The sequence below is a fragment of the Stegostoma tigrinum genome, chromosome 1, assembly GCF_030684315.1.
Source record: "Stegostoma tigrinum isolate sSteTig4 chromosome 1, sSteTig4.hap1, whole genome shotgun sequence".
In the NCBI taxonomy this organism is placed as follows: Eukaryota; Metazoa; Chordata; class Chondrichthyes; order Orectolobiformes; family Stegostomatidae; genus Stegostoma; species Stegostoma tigrinum.
In genome coordinates this window covers 136,952,045-136,969,242 of record NC_081354.1, presented here as the reverse complement: position 1 = coordinate 136,969,242, position 17,198 = coordinate 136,952,045, and the positions used below count along the sequence as shown (strand labels likewise).

The window sequence follows — 17,198 nt, the reverse complement described above, 5'->3', positions numbered from 1 at the left end:
TCAAATCATTAAAGGACTTTAATAAGGTTGAACGAACATTAGGATGTTTGCTGAAGTTGCACCCATTGTGTGGTATATTTAAAAATAAATTTTAAAAACTACTTTTGTCAACAAGTTGCATAAGTTTTATTTTAGGTTATGACTGATTTTGAAACATTACCTCTGTGTCTAGAAGTACAAAAGGTCCAAGTATAGGCCACTTAGCCCTTCACATCTGTTTGTCATTCAATAAGATAACAGCTGATCTGATTTTAACCTCTGCTGTACATTTCCCTCATAATATTTCATCTCCTTGATAGTCAAAAGTCTGTCTTTGAAAAAAATTAAAGATTTTGCATCCACAGGCTTTGAGGAAGGGAATTTTAAAGTGTTTCAACCCTCAGAGAAAAAAATGTTTCCTAGTCTCTGTTTTAAATAGGTGCCCCTCTTATTTTTAAGGTCAAACGTAACACAGACCAGGTCACAGTCCAACAGATTTATTTGAAATCTCAAGCTTTTGGAGCGGCACTACCCTTTGCCACGTGAAGTGAAGAGAAGCACACGGCTCAGAATTTATAGGCAGGGAAATAAAAATATCGTACAAATGGTGTGAGTGGAATGCCGACAGGCCAAATAGTTGGTCTCTGTAGCTGATCAGAAGTCAGACGGTGTGAGTAAAGCGTTGTCAGCTGAATAGCAAGTGAAGAGATGACATATAATCCGATTAAGGCAGAGAGATAATTACAAAATCTTAGAAATAAGGTGGCACTAAAGACAAACCAAATGACTGGAATAACATGCAAGGTAGAAGGGTCGCATGCTGAGGGCCTAACCAAACTAACCAGTAAACCAAAACTATCCAGACTAATTAAGGTAGAAAGATCACAACAAGTTATCAAGGTGATGATGTCAAAACAGGACAGTAGGGAAGATTCTACAGAACAGCATAGTGGGGTCATATGTAGCACAACAGGAACTCAAGATCATAGTTGAGGCCATCTTCGTGGGTACAGAACTTGGCTATCAGTTTCTGCTCAGCGATTCTGCATTGTTGTGTATCTTGAAGGCCCCTTGGGAGGATGCTTACCTGAAGATCGGGGGCTCAATTTCCTTGACTACTCAAGTGTTCCCCCTCTGGGAGGAAATGTTCCTGTCTGCTGATTGGTGCGTGGTGCCCATTCATTCATTTTCTTTGTGTCTGCACGGTCTCACCAGTATACGAGGTTTTGGGGCATCCTTGCCTGCAGTGTATAAGGTGGACAACATTGGCCAAGTTACATGAGTGCCTATTTTGTAAATATTGGGTGGTGTTTCCACGTGTGACGGAAGTATCCATGTCGATGATTTGACATATCTTGCAGAGATTATCATGACAGGGTTATGTGATGTTGTAGCTGATATTGTCCTGAAGGCTGGATAGTTTACTGTAAACGATGGTCTGTTTATGGTTTGATAGTTATTTGAGGGCAGGAGTGTAATGGGAGCGTAGAGATGATTTGGTGAGATGTTTGTCATCATTGATGACATGTTGAAGGCTGCGAAAAACATAGCGTAGTTTCTGTGCTCCGGGGAAGTACTGGATATGAAGGGTACTCTGTCAGTCATACCTTGTGTCTGTCTTTTGAGGAGGTTGTTGCAGTTTTTCACTGTGGCATGTCAGGACTGGTGATCGATGAGTTGTGGGCTCTCTTCACTTCACCTGACAAAGGGGCAGTCCTCCAAAAGGTTGTTAGTTCAAATAAACCTGTTGGACTTTAACCTGGTGTCCTGTGACTTTCGACTTTGTCTACCCTAGTCCAATAGTGGCTCCTCCACATCATGGCCCTTATTTTTAAACTGTGACCCTATTCTCACATAAAAGCAAACATGCTTTCAGCATTCACCCACTCAAGTGCCCTCAACATTGTATATGTTTGTTAAATCACCTCTGACTTCTAAACTCCAGATGATGCAGGCCTAGCCTGTCTATCTCTCGCTCTCCCTCTCCTCCCTTCAACCCCCATGGATGTTGCTAGACCTGCCAAGTTACTCCAGTGTTTTCTGTTTGTTAGGGATATTCCATGTTGCTTGATTGTACTTAAGTGAACTTTGTTATACGTTGTGATGGAATCTAAAACATACAAATTAGGAACAACAGTTGGTCATTCATCCCCTTGAACCTTTGCAGCCATTTGATATGATCATGAATTATCTGATTGTTGTTTTTATTCTACTTTCTTATCAATCACAATAAGCTCTGACTCACTGTGCAATCAAGAATATATTTAACAGCCTTAAAATTGTTCAATGACTCTATCTCCATTACTGTCTAGTGAAGAATGCTTCACATGCTAACAACAACAGAGAAAATAATTCTCATCTCACGTTTAATTGGGATGCTTATTTCTGCCCCCTAGTTCTCATCTCTCTTATCATGGAATACATCTTACCACTAGCTAAATGGTCACATCCCCATAGGATCAAATATGTTTCAATAAGGTCACCCTTTGAATTTGGAAGATTAAATGTCGACTTGTCCAACATGTTTAACCTTTGCTCATATGATTGCCCCCTTCTCCAAAGGAGCAGTTTAGCAAACTTTTATTCAACTGCTTATTATGTCCTTTCTTAAAGAAAGAGACCAAATCTGCACATAGTACTCTGGATGTGGTCTCATCAATGCTCTGTACAACTGTAGCAAAGCTTGCCTGCCATTTATATTCCATTCCCTTTGCAAAAAATGATTTGCCTTCCTAATCCTTCAGTTTCCGTACATTCTAAATTGTTGCAATTCATATACCAGCACACTTAAATGCCTTTATGACAGTTCTACAATCTCCGTCTTTGAATAATCCCCTGTTTTCCTATTACAAGTTCACTTCTCCCACTTTGTACCTGATCTACTAAGTTCTTGTTTATTCCTTGAACTACCTATTTCCCTTGGCAGATTTCTAATGTTCTCTTCACAGCATACTCTTTTCCTTTTCTCTGTGTCAAGAGCACATTTAGCAAATGTACGTTTAGCTCTGTCATGCAAATCAATAAGATAGATTGTAAATAGTTGAGACGCCATCGCTGATCACTGTGGTGCTCCACTGGTCACATTTTTCCAACCCAAAAATGACTATTTTAGTCTTTCTATTTGCTTCCTCCATTCCAGTTAACCAATCCTCCATTCATGTTAACAATTTACTGCCTACACCACAAGCTCTTATTTTGCATTGCATCTTTTTTGATTTTTATGATATGCCTTATGGGAAATCTAAGTACATCACATCCACGTTTCCCTTTTATCTACAAAGCTTGTATTTTTTTTTTGACACACATTAATTGAAAAGGGAAGCTGAGAAAGGAAACTTACCTTTCTGATTGAATGACTGAAGTTTAAAACAAAGACTTCATGCGTGTTCAAACTGGTTGAACAATATAAAATGTCACCGGGTCCTCAGACCCCAGTAGAAGTTGATGACTCCAGTAATGTGGCAAGGAAAATTGATGGGGACAGGATCTAAAAGCTGAGGATAAACAAATACACACAGCTTTAGCTATTTCTGTTACTTGAAGATAATGTTTAATGGTTATTCACCATTTGGACAGATTTGACGTGTTGCAGATATGTGCCGTTTCTGGTGAAGGCAGTACCCATGAGAGTATGGTTCTTTACTTCTGTTGCCTGGGGATTAGACGACAACTAAGTAGCAGTAGAACTGAAATTCTTTTTGAGGAAAACAGGATTCAAACAGCCTTTTAATTGAGTTTGATGACTTGTGTGCTGAGTAGACTGCTGAACCAATTTGTAAGATCTGTGATAGTTTTATCTGTTAGTTAATTTATAGATGTGGTTAATAACTAACTGCAATTTATCTGTTAATTGATTTGTAACATTATTTGAATTTGAGTTTTGGAAGTTAGGTTACCTTAGATAACCTCAGTGTTTACTTTGTTTGATTCATGTATTGTGGTCATCTTATTGTTTTAACCCTTGGAATCTTGAAACTTCATCCTTTTGCCTATGTTTTGCTAGTTTCAGATTTCTCAGAAATGTCACTGTTGTTTGACATCATGAGTTTGCAGTTGCTCTTGCTGCCTGGGGAGTACTTGCTGTCGACAAATCTTTCGTTCACCTGCATTAATGTACTTCTACTTGATTAACATATGATTCACTGAAAATGATAACTTTAAACACATTAAATTAAAGAAATCTCATTGTATAAATCAGGAATCTGAGTAACTTTATTTTAAATGATAGGAAAATTTAGTAGAAAGCAAGCATCATAAACTTGCTCGAAGCTTGAGAAGTGGACCTTCAGATCATGACCTGAAGCCAAATGCTGCTACCCGTGACCAGCTTAATGTAAGTAAAAATTTTCAAAACTTTTTATTTGAAAAATGCATTAAAAATATTTAATATTTCACTTTTACGTAGTTTTGTAATTTGTATCTTCTTTATTAGAACACTAATTCTATTCATAAATCCATTTCAGCTCAGTGGATAAATTATCTTTCAAGCATTTTGGAGCTCAAATAGCAGTTAGAGTCACCAAGGTATATCCAAGAAGCAGACAAATGGATGACCCCTGGGTAATCCAAAGGAAACAGGCATATACTACAGAGTCCCCGGATGTCCTGCTCACTAACCAGTTTTCCATTCTTAGGATATCAGTGAGGGCAGTTGATTCTTGAGGGATCTCAGCAAGAGCTGGGGCAGTAGCATCACCGGTAGCTCAACTGTATGGAAGAGAAGAAAGCAAAACAGAAGGGCAGATAGAGGATCCTTTAGTTCCCTGTTTCTGTGTTTACCTCTGCTTACGTCTGGAATGTCACAGAATAGCTGCAAAACGTTTATCTGGGGCAGTGCGAGCAGTCAGAATATGTAGTCTTCATTCATACTAATGATCTAGCTTGGACAGGCGATATGTTCCTACATTAGTAATTCAGAGTAGAAAAAAATTATTAAACCAAACCTCTAAAGTTTGGCAGAACATTGTGGGCCGAAGAGCCCGTGCTGTGCTGTTCTGTACTGTTCTATGTTCTAAAGTAGCAATTTCTAAATTGTTCCCAGTGCCGTGTGCAAATGAGTAGAGAAATGGCAAGAGAAGACAGGTGAATGTGTGGCTGGAAAGATGGTGCAGTAGGGAAGCCTTCCTGGGACTTTGGTACTGGCTCTGGGGGAACCAGCACCTGTGCATGTTGGACAAGTTGCATCTGAACGAGCCGGAACTGAATTCCCAGCAGGATGTAGAGCTAGGATTATCAGAAAAAGATTAAACTAATTCAGTGGGAATGTGCGAATCAGGAAAAATATTTTTAAATAAAACACTAATACCAGTTTGCCCGAAATGCTGGGTGAGGCAGATTGTACCAAAAAACAGAGAATACAAAATTTAATAACTGGAATCCAAGTAAGCAAGAAAGTAATGAAATCAAAATCAAAATCAGTTTTACACTGCACGAATGTGAATGCATGGAGTACTGGCAATAAGATTGGAGAGTTACAGGCACAGATTGAATTGTGGAATTATGGTGTAGTTATAATGGAGACCTAGTTTAAGGGAATGTGGGATTTGATGTTCAAATATTCCTAGTTAAAAGGTATCCAAAAACAGTAGGAAAGAGAAAAAAAGAGGGGTGGTGTTCCTATTTAGACAGCATTGTACTGAAGAAAGCAGATATTTCAGATGTTTCAAGGACTGCATCATTTTGACTGGAGCTATGGAATAAAGTTGCAAATAAATTGCTTGGTGTAATATATAGACCACCAGCTCGTTTGCGGACTATATGGAAACAAATCTGCAAACAAATTTTAGACCGCGCAATGAGCATCATTAGTAGTTATGAATGGGGATGTTTTTCGCTATCTATACGACGACTGAGAGAGTGCTAATGTAAGGTGCAGTAAGAGACAAGTGGGCATAGATTGTATTTAGAAGAATTTCTTAGAGCGCTGTGTGTTCAGTAAGGAAAAGCGGGCACTGCCTATCTGTAGATGCTGCCCAGGCCATGGTGACGAAATTGGAATCCATTCATTTGAAAGATTTAAAATCGAAAGTGGGTTTGTTTCTGGTACTTGAGACTCTGATAAAGGAACTCTGAAATGCTCCAAGGATGTTAAAGGAGTTGAGAGATTGTCACTAAGTTAAAGTGACATGCATTTTCCCACACAGTATCCGCTACAAAGACTTCTGTTTGTGCTCCTTCGCAATTACCTGTTGTGTCCCTATGATCTATCCTTCATCCTGTCTTATTTCTCAGCTACATTTTGTCTGTTGATTACATCATCTGAAAATGAAAAATCAATTCTTACTCACGCACTGATTACATCTGTTCTATCATGCCGTCACCACCACTACTTCTCCTGATTTCTTCATTGTCTCTAAGCTGTCAACTCCTTGTATGATCTTCAGTACTATATAAGCACAATTACATCCAACTAAATATTGCAAGGATTGATCATTGCCTCAAATTCCATTAGCAGACAATTGTGTAAGGCTGAACCAGACTGTTTGCAATCATGCTGAGATATTTGACCTCAAGTTGAGCCTCCAAGTACAGATTAAAACTAACACTACGGCAGAAAAAACAAAAAAAAATCTGCAATTTCCTCTGAGTAAAAATTTCCCTCAGTTCGTCTGCTTCCAACACCATCATCCATTCCTTTGTAACATCTGAGCTTGACTTTCCAATGCTCTCCTGATTGCCTTCCCACTGTAAACTTGAGATTCTCCAAAGATTTATGGCCCCTGTGCTAATTCATGCAATGGCCTCTCCAGACATTAAATGCTTCTCTGCACCATCTTGGTGCATTTTACTAAGTTAATGCAGTGAAAATATGCACGAAATTATTCCGGCTGTTTTAACCATCTCACTGCAGAGATTGACCAGGGAACTGGTTGAGTTGGCTTTAATGCTCTGGGTTAAAGGCTCACTTCAGTGCTTGAGTACATAATCTAGCTAATGTTCAACATTCAACACAGGTGATGCCGCATTGTCAGAACAACTGTTGTTTGAAGAGATTTACATTGAATTCTGTATCTCTTCAGAAGAAGGACAGTGAGCTTAGCTGTCTTGGTCAATGTCTATCCTTCCAATCAGGTCCATAGATAAACTGGTCAGCTATTTTACTTTGTGGACATTGCCGCATGTATTTCTCCTGCAACAGGACTTCATTCATTCTGGGTACTTTGGGCTGTCTTAAAATGTGAAATATATTCTATCATGCTGGATAATTTTTTTTTCTCAACTTCTTTTGGGTATATTTCCCAATTTACTTCTTTAACTATTGAATCGTATTAAACACTGGGAAAGCTGTAAGTTATTACCCACCCCCAGTTACCTTACAAAAGTTTCATTGTATCAAACATGAATCAGACAGTGCAAGACAGTAAATTTAATCTCAGAGCATTAGTGAACTAGATTTTTCTTTAAGCAATTTGATACCTTTGTGATCCCGTATGCACATTCTTTTCTTTTTGATTATCAATCTGTACTAGCTATAATGTTTGTTCTTGTCCATTACGTAGATGTTTTAGAATTCTTCAGTCCATGTGCTTTGAGTGTGAATGAGTTTTGAGAATGCAGTGTGAATGCCTTTCCTATCACTTGCTCCAAATGAGCTTCTGAACATTTAATAATATAGTTTTGACACTGAATTAGAATTATACTTAATCCAATGTCAGCTCATGCTGTTTCAGGCAGTTCCCTATGGGGAGCCTTTATTTTTGCCAGATTTATATTACAAGCTTAATAGAGATCAATTTGCAACAAGTCTAAAGTAACAGTATAAATGGTACCCTGTTACTTAATAGAATGTTCAAATTTATTATTTAGATTGGATGTGAGTTTGCTCACTGAGCTGGAAGGTTAGTTTTCAGACGTTTCGCTTTGCAAAACGAACGCCATCTACAAAATACTTTGCAAGAACTGTGACAAACACTACATTGGACAAACAAGCAGAAAGCTAGCCACCAGGATACATGAACATCAACTAGCCACAAAACAACATGACCCACGATCACTCATATCCTTACGTACAGATGAGGAAGGACACCACTTTGATTAGGACAACACATCCATCCTAGGACAAGCCAAACAGAGACACGCACGAGAATTCCTAGAAGCATGGCATTCCAACCAGAACTCCATCAACAAACACATTGATCTGGAGCCAATCTACCATCCCCTGAGAAAAAGAACAGGAAATGACATCACCAACGCAGGAAATGACATCACCAACCCAAGGAAACCTAAACAGATAAATAGAAAGCGGGACATAACACCAGCGCTTCGTCAGAGGCTCACTGATGATGTTACCTAGAGTGGTGACGAAACATCTGAAAACTAACCTTCCAGCTCAGCGAGGAAACTCACATCCAGAACCTCAACCTGAGCTACAAATCTTCTCAAAACTCGCTAGCCTGTTAGAATCTTTGTTATAATAGATTGTATTTTGGTCACTCAATTGTGTTTAAATGAACGATATCAATGGAAGAAGTGCAACAATCCACTAAACTAGTTATTGAGCTGAAATAAATAGCATACTTTAGACGACTGCAACCATGGATTGAAAATACCGGCCTTATTGGCAGCAGAGTGCTGATGATGCAGCTTGTTTCTTGGAGATGATCTAGTTAATTTATCACTTCTTATGCACTTCTGTTGGGTAAAGTTAAAGTAGTTAAGTTGCTGATAGTGGATATGCCTCAGCTGCAGATCAATTCAGATGCTCCTTCTGTTGAAACCTAGGCACACAAGCATCTACATTTAAGATGGGGCGCTTGTGCTTGTGGTCCTTGTCATCTATGACTGGGTTTCTTTAAAGTATCCATGCTGTTGCGTGGATGAAAGCACTTAAATTGTACTTGAATATGACACTGCTCTGTTTTTCCATGTTGGATCACTTTAGGTCTCAATGCTGTGTTGTTTTTGAGGATGTTAATAACTTAATATGAGATTGAATCCCTGCATGAAGAAGTTTGCATGTATACTTTTAACAGATGCTTAGAGAGACTTGAGTTTGTACTGATGTGGCTCAGACTTCACAAAAATCTTGGCACTGTGGGACGGGGGAATCTAATGAATTTATGAATGCTTACATCAACATGTCTGAAGTAGAAAAGTTGCCTGTTCCTTTACTTGAACTGCAAAATTATCTTTCATGTCTTAAACACAGTGAGAAGTTTCATTGTTTGCCTTCTTTTATGTAACTAACTTTTCATAGAGTATTAGGCTTAATCTACTTTGTAATGTAGTTAGTTTCTAAGAAGTCACTCTTTTTTTTTCCCCCAGATTATTTTGAATTATCCTCCCACAAAACTACTATCCTCTGAAGAACAAGATCTAGTTTGGAAATTTAGATATTATCTCACCAACCAAGAAAAGGTGAGTTTTTTTAATTGTGTATTTGTTAGTGGAAAAGACTTTGTGACTTCTCCGATACAAATTGAATAATTTGTTTTACATGCGATGATTGAAACCACTAGTTTAGACTTGTTTTCATATTACCACTCCTATTACCATTACAATTGTGGGGCAAATTGACCAAAATGTCCATTTATGCATGTTTTCAATAATTCAGAAGAATTTATTGCTAAAAATAATTTCCTGCTAGTGCTTAAGCATTGACATTGGCATATGTAATATCATTAATATAATTATTATAATGTTATAATGTCTCAGAACGCAATCTTGAATGGCTCAACAACATCTGCGTCCATTTTGACAAGACTTTTCTGAGCGCCTAGCCTTGTACAATAATGTTAGTATTCAGTTAACTTTGTGCGTTCATTGTTACAATTTCTTATGAAACTTGCAGGAGTAATTTGCAAAGCAAATACCTAAGACAACTAAGGAAATGCAAAACTTGATTTGTAAAGATACTTTACTAAATGTAGTTCTCTTCTGTAGGCCTTGACTAAATTTTTAAAGTGTGTAAATTGGGACTTGGCCCAAGAAGCTAAACAAGCCTTGGAGTTATTAGGAAAGTGGAAACCAATGGATGTGGAAGATGGTCTTGAGTTGCTTTCCTCCCAATTCACTAATCCAACTGTAAGGCGGTATGCTGTTGCTAGGTTACAGCAAGCTGATGATGAGGTAAGAATATTGTAGGTTGAATTAGATTAAACTCATGTAGGATCTTTTGAGAATTAATTTGCTTGAATAGCTTATTAAAATGGAAAGAACTGTGGTTGCTGTGAACCAGAAACAAAAACAGAAATTGCTGGTAAAGCTCAGCAGGTCTGGCAGCATCTGTGGAGAGAAATCAGAATTAATGTTTTGGGTTGAGAGATACTTCATAAAAACTCTGTTCTGAGGAGGTGTCACTCAACCCAAAACAAGTATATTAACAAGATGCCTGTTATCCAAGTTCTAATTTCTAACTTTTTTTAATGTCAATGATATTTTCCTAATGAATTTTGAAAACAATTTGTCAAACCTTTTCAAATTTGAGAGCATGGGGAGCTTTGAAAGTTAATTTTTAGTAGCTTAGACAGTCTCTTGTAATTGGCATCGTATTGTCAGTGATATAAGATCAACATGGGGAGCCTGATGGAGTTCGAGGCAAGATTGTTTTTCCAGGCATATTTCATCGTTGGATAAGTTACCCATACCTTTGGTCAGTAAGTGTAATGTAACATGGTACTTGCCGGAATTATTCAAGGGCAAGCGTTTCTGATTTACAGGAAGCCTGCTCTGTTTTGTATAGTCCATTGGGAGCCTGTCTGGTAGGATCAGCGGCCGAACTAGTTGTGTACAACTCTGGTGAAAAGAAAATGGCCACTTAAGAAGCATTTGTGATCTTGATTGAGACTTCCAGTGACGAGGCTAAAGATATAATATCTTCAGTAATACTTGATATTTAAAGCAGCTTTCTTGCTTGATTTTGTGGAGGGCTTTGTTCTTGTGCTGAGCATTAACTTATACAACATTATAGATTTTGTATTTCTGGCTTTCATTTTGGAGCGGTAATCTTAACAGATCTGAATAGGTGCTATATTGGCTGTTTTGCTTTGAACAGCTGGTGAAGACAAAAATGATGAATGGGAACAGCACTAGCCCCTGCTTCTGGTGGACTTACCTCAAGAGAAAGAGGATGAGCAAAATGAACTAGCTAGGAGCAAGCAATATGTGTAACACATTTTACAATCAAAAGATAAACTTGCATGATAAATTGGAATGCACGATATCTCAGTAGGACTACGGCCTTGTGTTGGGTGATGACACATATTTGAATCTTGCTGGAACAAGATTTGCTGTCAAGTGAACGTACTGGCCACACATCACTGCTCAAAGTGACAAACGCTTTCAACTTCTGTTGCCTGTGTTGCTTTTCCAGGCATGTGCTGGAGACATTTGGTTGATCTTTGTTGTTCAGCTGTAAATGGAGTATCCTGTTTGATAGAACCAATAATCATATCAATTTTGCCACTGATGGCAGTCAAAGTAATTGGGTGCTTGCAGAATGCTAGTAGAGTCAAACACAAGTAGAGGCAACATGACCCGCATATTGGTAGCAATTAAAAGCATTACAAATCGCCAGGAGTGTTAATCAGTTGCTGGACGTCTCCAATAAACAATTGGTGTGGAACCACAAAAATGTGAATGCAGACATGGACAAAATTCGCAGGAAGCTGCCATAATGCTTTAATTCTGTGACTTTCCACTTTCCTGGATCTTCTTGCCACAGTGAAGTAGCCTCACCAGATGGCTTCTTGGAAAACATGAATACCTGCTTAATATGTGGCTGATGATGCTCATGCGGAATTTGACTGCAAGGCTCAGCAATGTTACAGTGAAAGCTGTACAGCAAGCAAATATGTTATGAGCAAGCCACGTGCACGTGGAAGTTGCCTGTAGAGATCTGTAAATCCCGACCCCCGGTGGCATCTCTCGATTCCATGATCAGTCAATGAACACTCGCAGTCGGTCTGGCTGTTTAAGACTTTACTCTTTATTTCATCACATGGCCAGGTACAGATCATCCGGAAAGCACAGACGTCGAGCACTTCCATATCCCTCAAAGGAGCTGCACACGCAACTTAATATAAAGACGCTTTTATACTTTTCTTAAAGCAGGGTATGTGGCGTGATTGCATAGTGTATTCAAACAATTACCAATCAATACATGATATTGCTTCATTGACAGTTACATAGTCCAATAGTATTAACTGGTAAACAACATATGTCACAATGCTAAGGTTACTTTTTGTCTTGCCATATAGTGCCATAACACTTGCAACCGAAGGTCAGTTAGAGCGGTTAGTACTGCATTATCTTACCATTGCTGCGTTATTTATGCAGCTCTAGCAGAATTTACAGTTCCCAGGCTAGAAGCCATTTTGTTGTGCTAACTTGCACCGAGAAGCCATCTTGTGCCTGTATCCAAGTTTCAAATTCTCAGATCTAGCAATGCTTTTCAGTCTGCAGCAGCCAGGGTCTTCAGAATGGTGGTTGCATGCTATGATATGCACATCGTTTGACACTTGAGAGACGTGGAATTGCAGGAGAAATGGGCTGCAGAGTCTCCAAGTGGAACATGAGATGCCCAATATACCAGAAGTAATATGTACCTCCTAGGTGCAGCCATTGTTGCAAAGTTCCCTTAGACACTGCTGGTCCATAATCTGACACATATAAAAGCTGTTACTCAGTCACCAGATGAAGTAGTATTGCAAACAGTCGTATGATCAGGAGTACGTCTTCATATCTTCCAGCCTGCCCCACCATTCTATAAGGTCATGGCTAGTGATTATGCCCAAGGATTCTTCTTTCTTTCCAGCTCAACATAGTCTACAGATCCTTAATATTTAAAACAAAACTACCTTTAAATACTGTGTGATCTAGCTTCCACAACACTCAGGTAGAAAATTCCAGACTTTTGCTACCTTCTGCGAGAAGAAATTCCTTTGCACTTCAGTTTCAAATGGATGTCCCCTAACTTGAGATTCCTCTGCCTGTGAAGTCATCATCTCAACATCTACCCTGTCAAACCCTTTCAGAATCTTGACCGACTCAGTGAGATTACCCCTCATTCTTCAAAACAGGCCTGGCTGTTTAACTGTTGTTGATAATTCAACCCCTTCATCCCAAGAATCAACTTGGTGAATATATTTTGAAGAGCCTTTAAGGCCATCATACATTCTTTCTTAAATACAGGCCAAAACTTTACACATTTAGAGATACAGCTTCACCTAACCCCTGTACAATTGTAATGTGACTTCGTTATTTTTAAGCTTCAATGCTCTAGTGATAAAGGCCACATTTCCATTTGACATCTTAATTACTTGCTGCACCTCCACACCAACATTTTGTGTCTCATGCATGACAACACCCATATCTCTGATCTGTACATGTTCGATATGTCACTCCATTCAAATACTAATCTGCCTTTTGATTCTTCCTACTACAGTGCATATCCTACATCAAACTATATCTGCCCAAGCTTTTGTCCACACACTCAACTTGCTTGTTTTCTCTAAAATAAAGCAAGCACCTATGGGTGCTGAACATCTGAAATAAAAATAGAAATTACTGGAGAAGGCAGCGTTAGTGTTTTGACTCCAGTAATCCTGAAGAAGGTTCAGTGTTCTGAAGAAGGGTCACAGGACTCAATGTTGACTGTTTTCTCTGTTTAGGTATTGCTAGACCTCATGCCTTTCTCTAGCAATTTCTGATTTTGTGCGTGCATCCTCTTGCAGATTCCTTTATGGCCTCATCAAAATGTGCTCTCTCTCATTTTTTTTGCATCATCAGCAAGTTTGGATATTATGAATTCTTGCCCCCTCCTCATCAAAAGTCATTAATATGGATAACTAATAATTGAGCTCTGAAGACTATTCCTTGTGGTGCTTGACTAGATAAGTCTTACCAATTTGAAGAATACATATTAATTCTGACTTCTGAAACTTGTGCATCAACGGATCCTTAATCCATGCTTATGCATTATTGTAATGCTGTGAGCTTGTTGCTGTGCAATAATCTTCTTTGTGGCACTTTATCAAAGACCCTTTGAAACTCCAAATACACACATCTACAGGTTCCCCTTTATCAACTCTGCTTATTATATCCTCAACGAACCATAGCAAATTTGTCAAACATGTTTACCCTTTCATAAAACCTATTGACTCTGATGCGTTAAGCTTTTCTAAATGTCCAGCTGTTTGTTTCCTAACAATGAGCTCTGTATTTTCCTACTGAAGGATGTTAACCCAGCTGGCCCAGGGCTTTCTGAGCCCCTCCCTTCATGAACAAGAGCAGCATGTTCGCAGTTTTCCAAACCTTTAGTGCCCTCCAGGAATCCAGTGAGTTCTGGAATATTTTGACCAATGTCTCTAATATCTCTGCGGCTACTTTCTTTAAAACTCTTGGATGAAGACCAGCGGGTCCCAGCAACTTGTCTGCCCTTAGTCCCATTAGTTAGTGAAGTAACTTGAGATAGAGACTGTTACAACACTTTTCTTTCAGTTAGGACCTTGCATATTTGTTATCTTTGGGCTGTTGCAGTATCTTCCCATGAAGAATGATGCACAATATTGATTTAGATTATTTGCTAGTTCCCTTTTGTCAGTTATCAATTTTTCATAAAAATCCTGTAAGGGTTCACACACAGCTACTTTCTTTTTATACACTTGTTGAACCTCTGTTTGTTTTCTGTATTTGCCAGTTAGATTTTTCTCACTCTTTATTAGCTTTGTAGTCACCCAGAGCTGTTTCCTAAAAATAAATCCCATCCTCAGGCTTTGAATGCTTCTTAGTTTCGATTTGGATACTCTTCTTGACCACCCTTTGTTTACCCATGGGTATTTTATCCTTTTCATTGAGTCCTCCTTTTTTATTTGGAATAACTTTTCACCTTGGCAGCATTACAAAATATATGTTTAAATATGAAGCATTTCTTTAAGTTTTTCCCTCCACCCCCCAACATTGTCCAGCATTAATTTTTATTTTTCCATTGTCACAAATGAAAAGCTACTTGGTAGACAGCAACCAGAAAGAGACAATCCTGGAAAATGGTGGAAAGAGTAACTTAAAAAGTAAGCACATTTAATATTCTAATATTGTGTCACACACCCTTTTGCAAGTATATATCTTTATTCTCTCTCCTTCTGGTACTTTTGCAAAGTACAAAATCTGTAGCATCAGCACATGTAGAAACATGCTCAGGTTCCGACTTCCAAGTCCCATTTCACCAGCCCTCTCATCACCTGTCCAAAGCTCGCTGCTAATGTAAACACTTGGAAAACACATTGTTGCAGATCAGTGGATTGTTAGCTGACCATGAGTAGAGTCAGGAATCCTATTTAATGTGTCATTCATAGGGTGTAAGCCAATGCAAGCAGTCCTGCCACAACCAGTCATGGATGATGATCGACAACTAAGAAATTCATTTGGGGAGGAGGCTGCACTAATATCCCTATCCTGGATAACGGGCAAGTCCAAAAACGTCAGTGCAAAGACAAGATTGAAGCATTTCCAAACAGCTTCAGTCAGAAATGTCAAGTGGAGCGATCTATCTCAGTCTGCTTCTGAGCTCATCAGCATCAAAGGTGCCAACTTTCAAAAGATACGATTCGCTCCAGGGACTTCCAAGGAGGAGTGATACTGGACTCAACATGTTAACCCTGTTTCTCTCTCTATAGATCAGCACTTACTGTTTATTGTAATTAACCATTGTCATTTTTGAAGTAGCATTAGTTGACAGTCAAAATATTGAGAAATATTTTCTTCCATATCTTTGTTTTAGCTGTTTATTGATTTTACCAGTTTATGATTCGCAAGTACACAATGCTAGATTGTGAGGAGTGTTATTTTTCAGATGTGCAAGTGCTTTCTTTGAAATCCTTGCAGTTTTGTATTTGATCTGCACAATATAATTCCTAAACTAAATTCCTGAAACTTCTATGTCCTTGATAGGATTTGCTCATGTACCTGCTTCAGCTTGTCCAGGCTTTAAAGTATGAAAACTTCAATGACATAAAAGTTGGATTAGAACCAAACAAAAGAGATAGTAATCAAACTGCAATGAATGAAAGTATGTCTGGATCGTTAACTGGTGCCTCAGAAATGGAGAGGTAATGTCAGTTTTTCAATATTGTTGCTGTAATTTTGAAGCTAAGGCTATTTGCTATTGCATTTGCTATTGCAAAGATCCTTGTTCTGTACTCTCAAACAAACAGTGTGACAGTGAATTGGACAGTCCTGAGTCTGTAATTGAACTCTATGTATTCAAACAACCAACAGCCAGGATATCATGAACTAGTGCTGTCATAGTCCCAACTGCAGAGAGAGGGGAGAACCTGGGGGTGGGTAGATAAACCATTTGGGATTGAAAGAAAGAGAAATTCCACACTTCAAAGAGTTTTGAACCATCCAAACATATCCCAGAGATGTGAGCATGTTCAGTTAAAGTCAATATATTTTAAGCCTCTAAGGGAATTGAGGAAGAGGCTGAGAAAACAGCAGATGTAGAAGTTCACCAAGCATTTATTGACAGGTGCAGCAGATTCATGGTTCCTTATAGCCTATTCCTCTATTGTTTAATGTTATTAAACCACACATTCTACCTTCTACAGTATACTGTGATTGAGGCTTAACTTTGAAACCTGAATAAATAACACATAAACAGAAGTTTAAATTAAATGGTGATTGTCTATTTCTAACAGCTAACAGCATCTGTAAAATGACAAAACAAGAAGTCAAACTGCTCAAAAGTACAATGTCTCAGGATTGGGCATTTTGCACTGAAAATATTTTAAATGCTTCTTTCCAAGTCTTTTAATTTGTGGAACTTAGTTTCTTTTAATTTCAGTATTCTAATCCTGCAGTTTTTTTTCCCTTTGTCAGTCAAAAGCCCTTTTTTTGGAGCCTTGGAAGTTTTGTTCCACTTGCTTGCTTTTCTTCAACTTAAATAGTTCAGAAAGCTACACTGCCTTTACTGTTTTAACAACATCAAATCTGGCATTTGGAATGGAAAAATCTCTTTCCATTTGTGTTGAAGCACAAGGAACTACTTGTTTCATTACTCTTAGTATGACTTTTTTTGTTTCAATGTTCTGTAGGAACGCTGGGTAATTTGAATCAGGAACTGAATGTTCCTCCTCAGTGAGGTTTATAAAGATGGCCTTTTTGCATGAGTTGAAAGCAACATGTTTAAACAATTTTTCATTTAGATCTCGGGGCGGGGAGCGGGGAATAGTGTTTACTAGCTAATTGACATTGACAAATTTTCCCGAGTTGGTTGAACG

The 17,198-nt window shown here is 38.5% G+C and overlaps 1 protein-coding gene across 1 annotated transcript in view; it reads left to right on the top strand.

The window, feature by feature from the left end:
* pik3c3 (phosphatidylinositol 3-kinase, catalytic subunit type 3) overlaps nt 1-17,198 on the top strand; it is a 127,000-nt gene that overhangs the window by 41,545 nt on the left and 68,257 nt on the right. The window contains exons 8-11 of the mRNA XM_059648839.1: nt 4,208-4,312; nt 9,244-9,336; nt 9,862-10,047; nt 15,868-16,025. Of these exons, the coding sequence (XP_059504822.1) occupies nt 4,208-4,312; nt 9,244-9,336; nt 9,862-10,047; nt 15,868-16,025 (542 nt within the window). The remainder of the gene's footprint in view (nt 1-4,207; nt 4,313-9,243; nt 9,337-9,861; nt 10,048-15,867; nt 16,026-17,198) is intronic.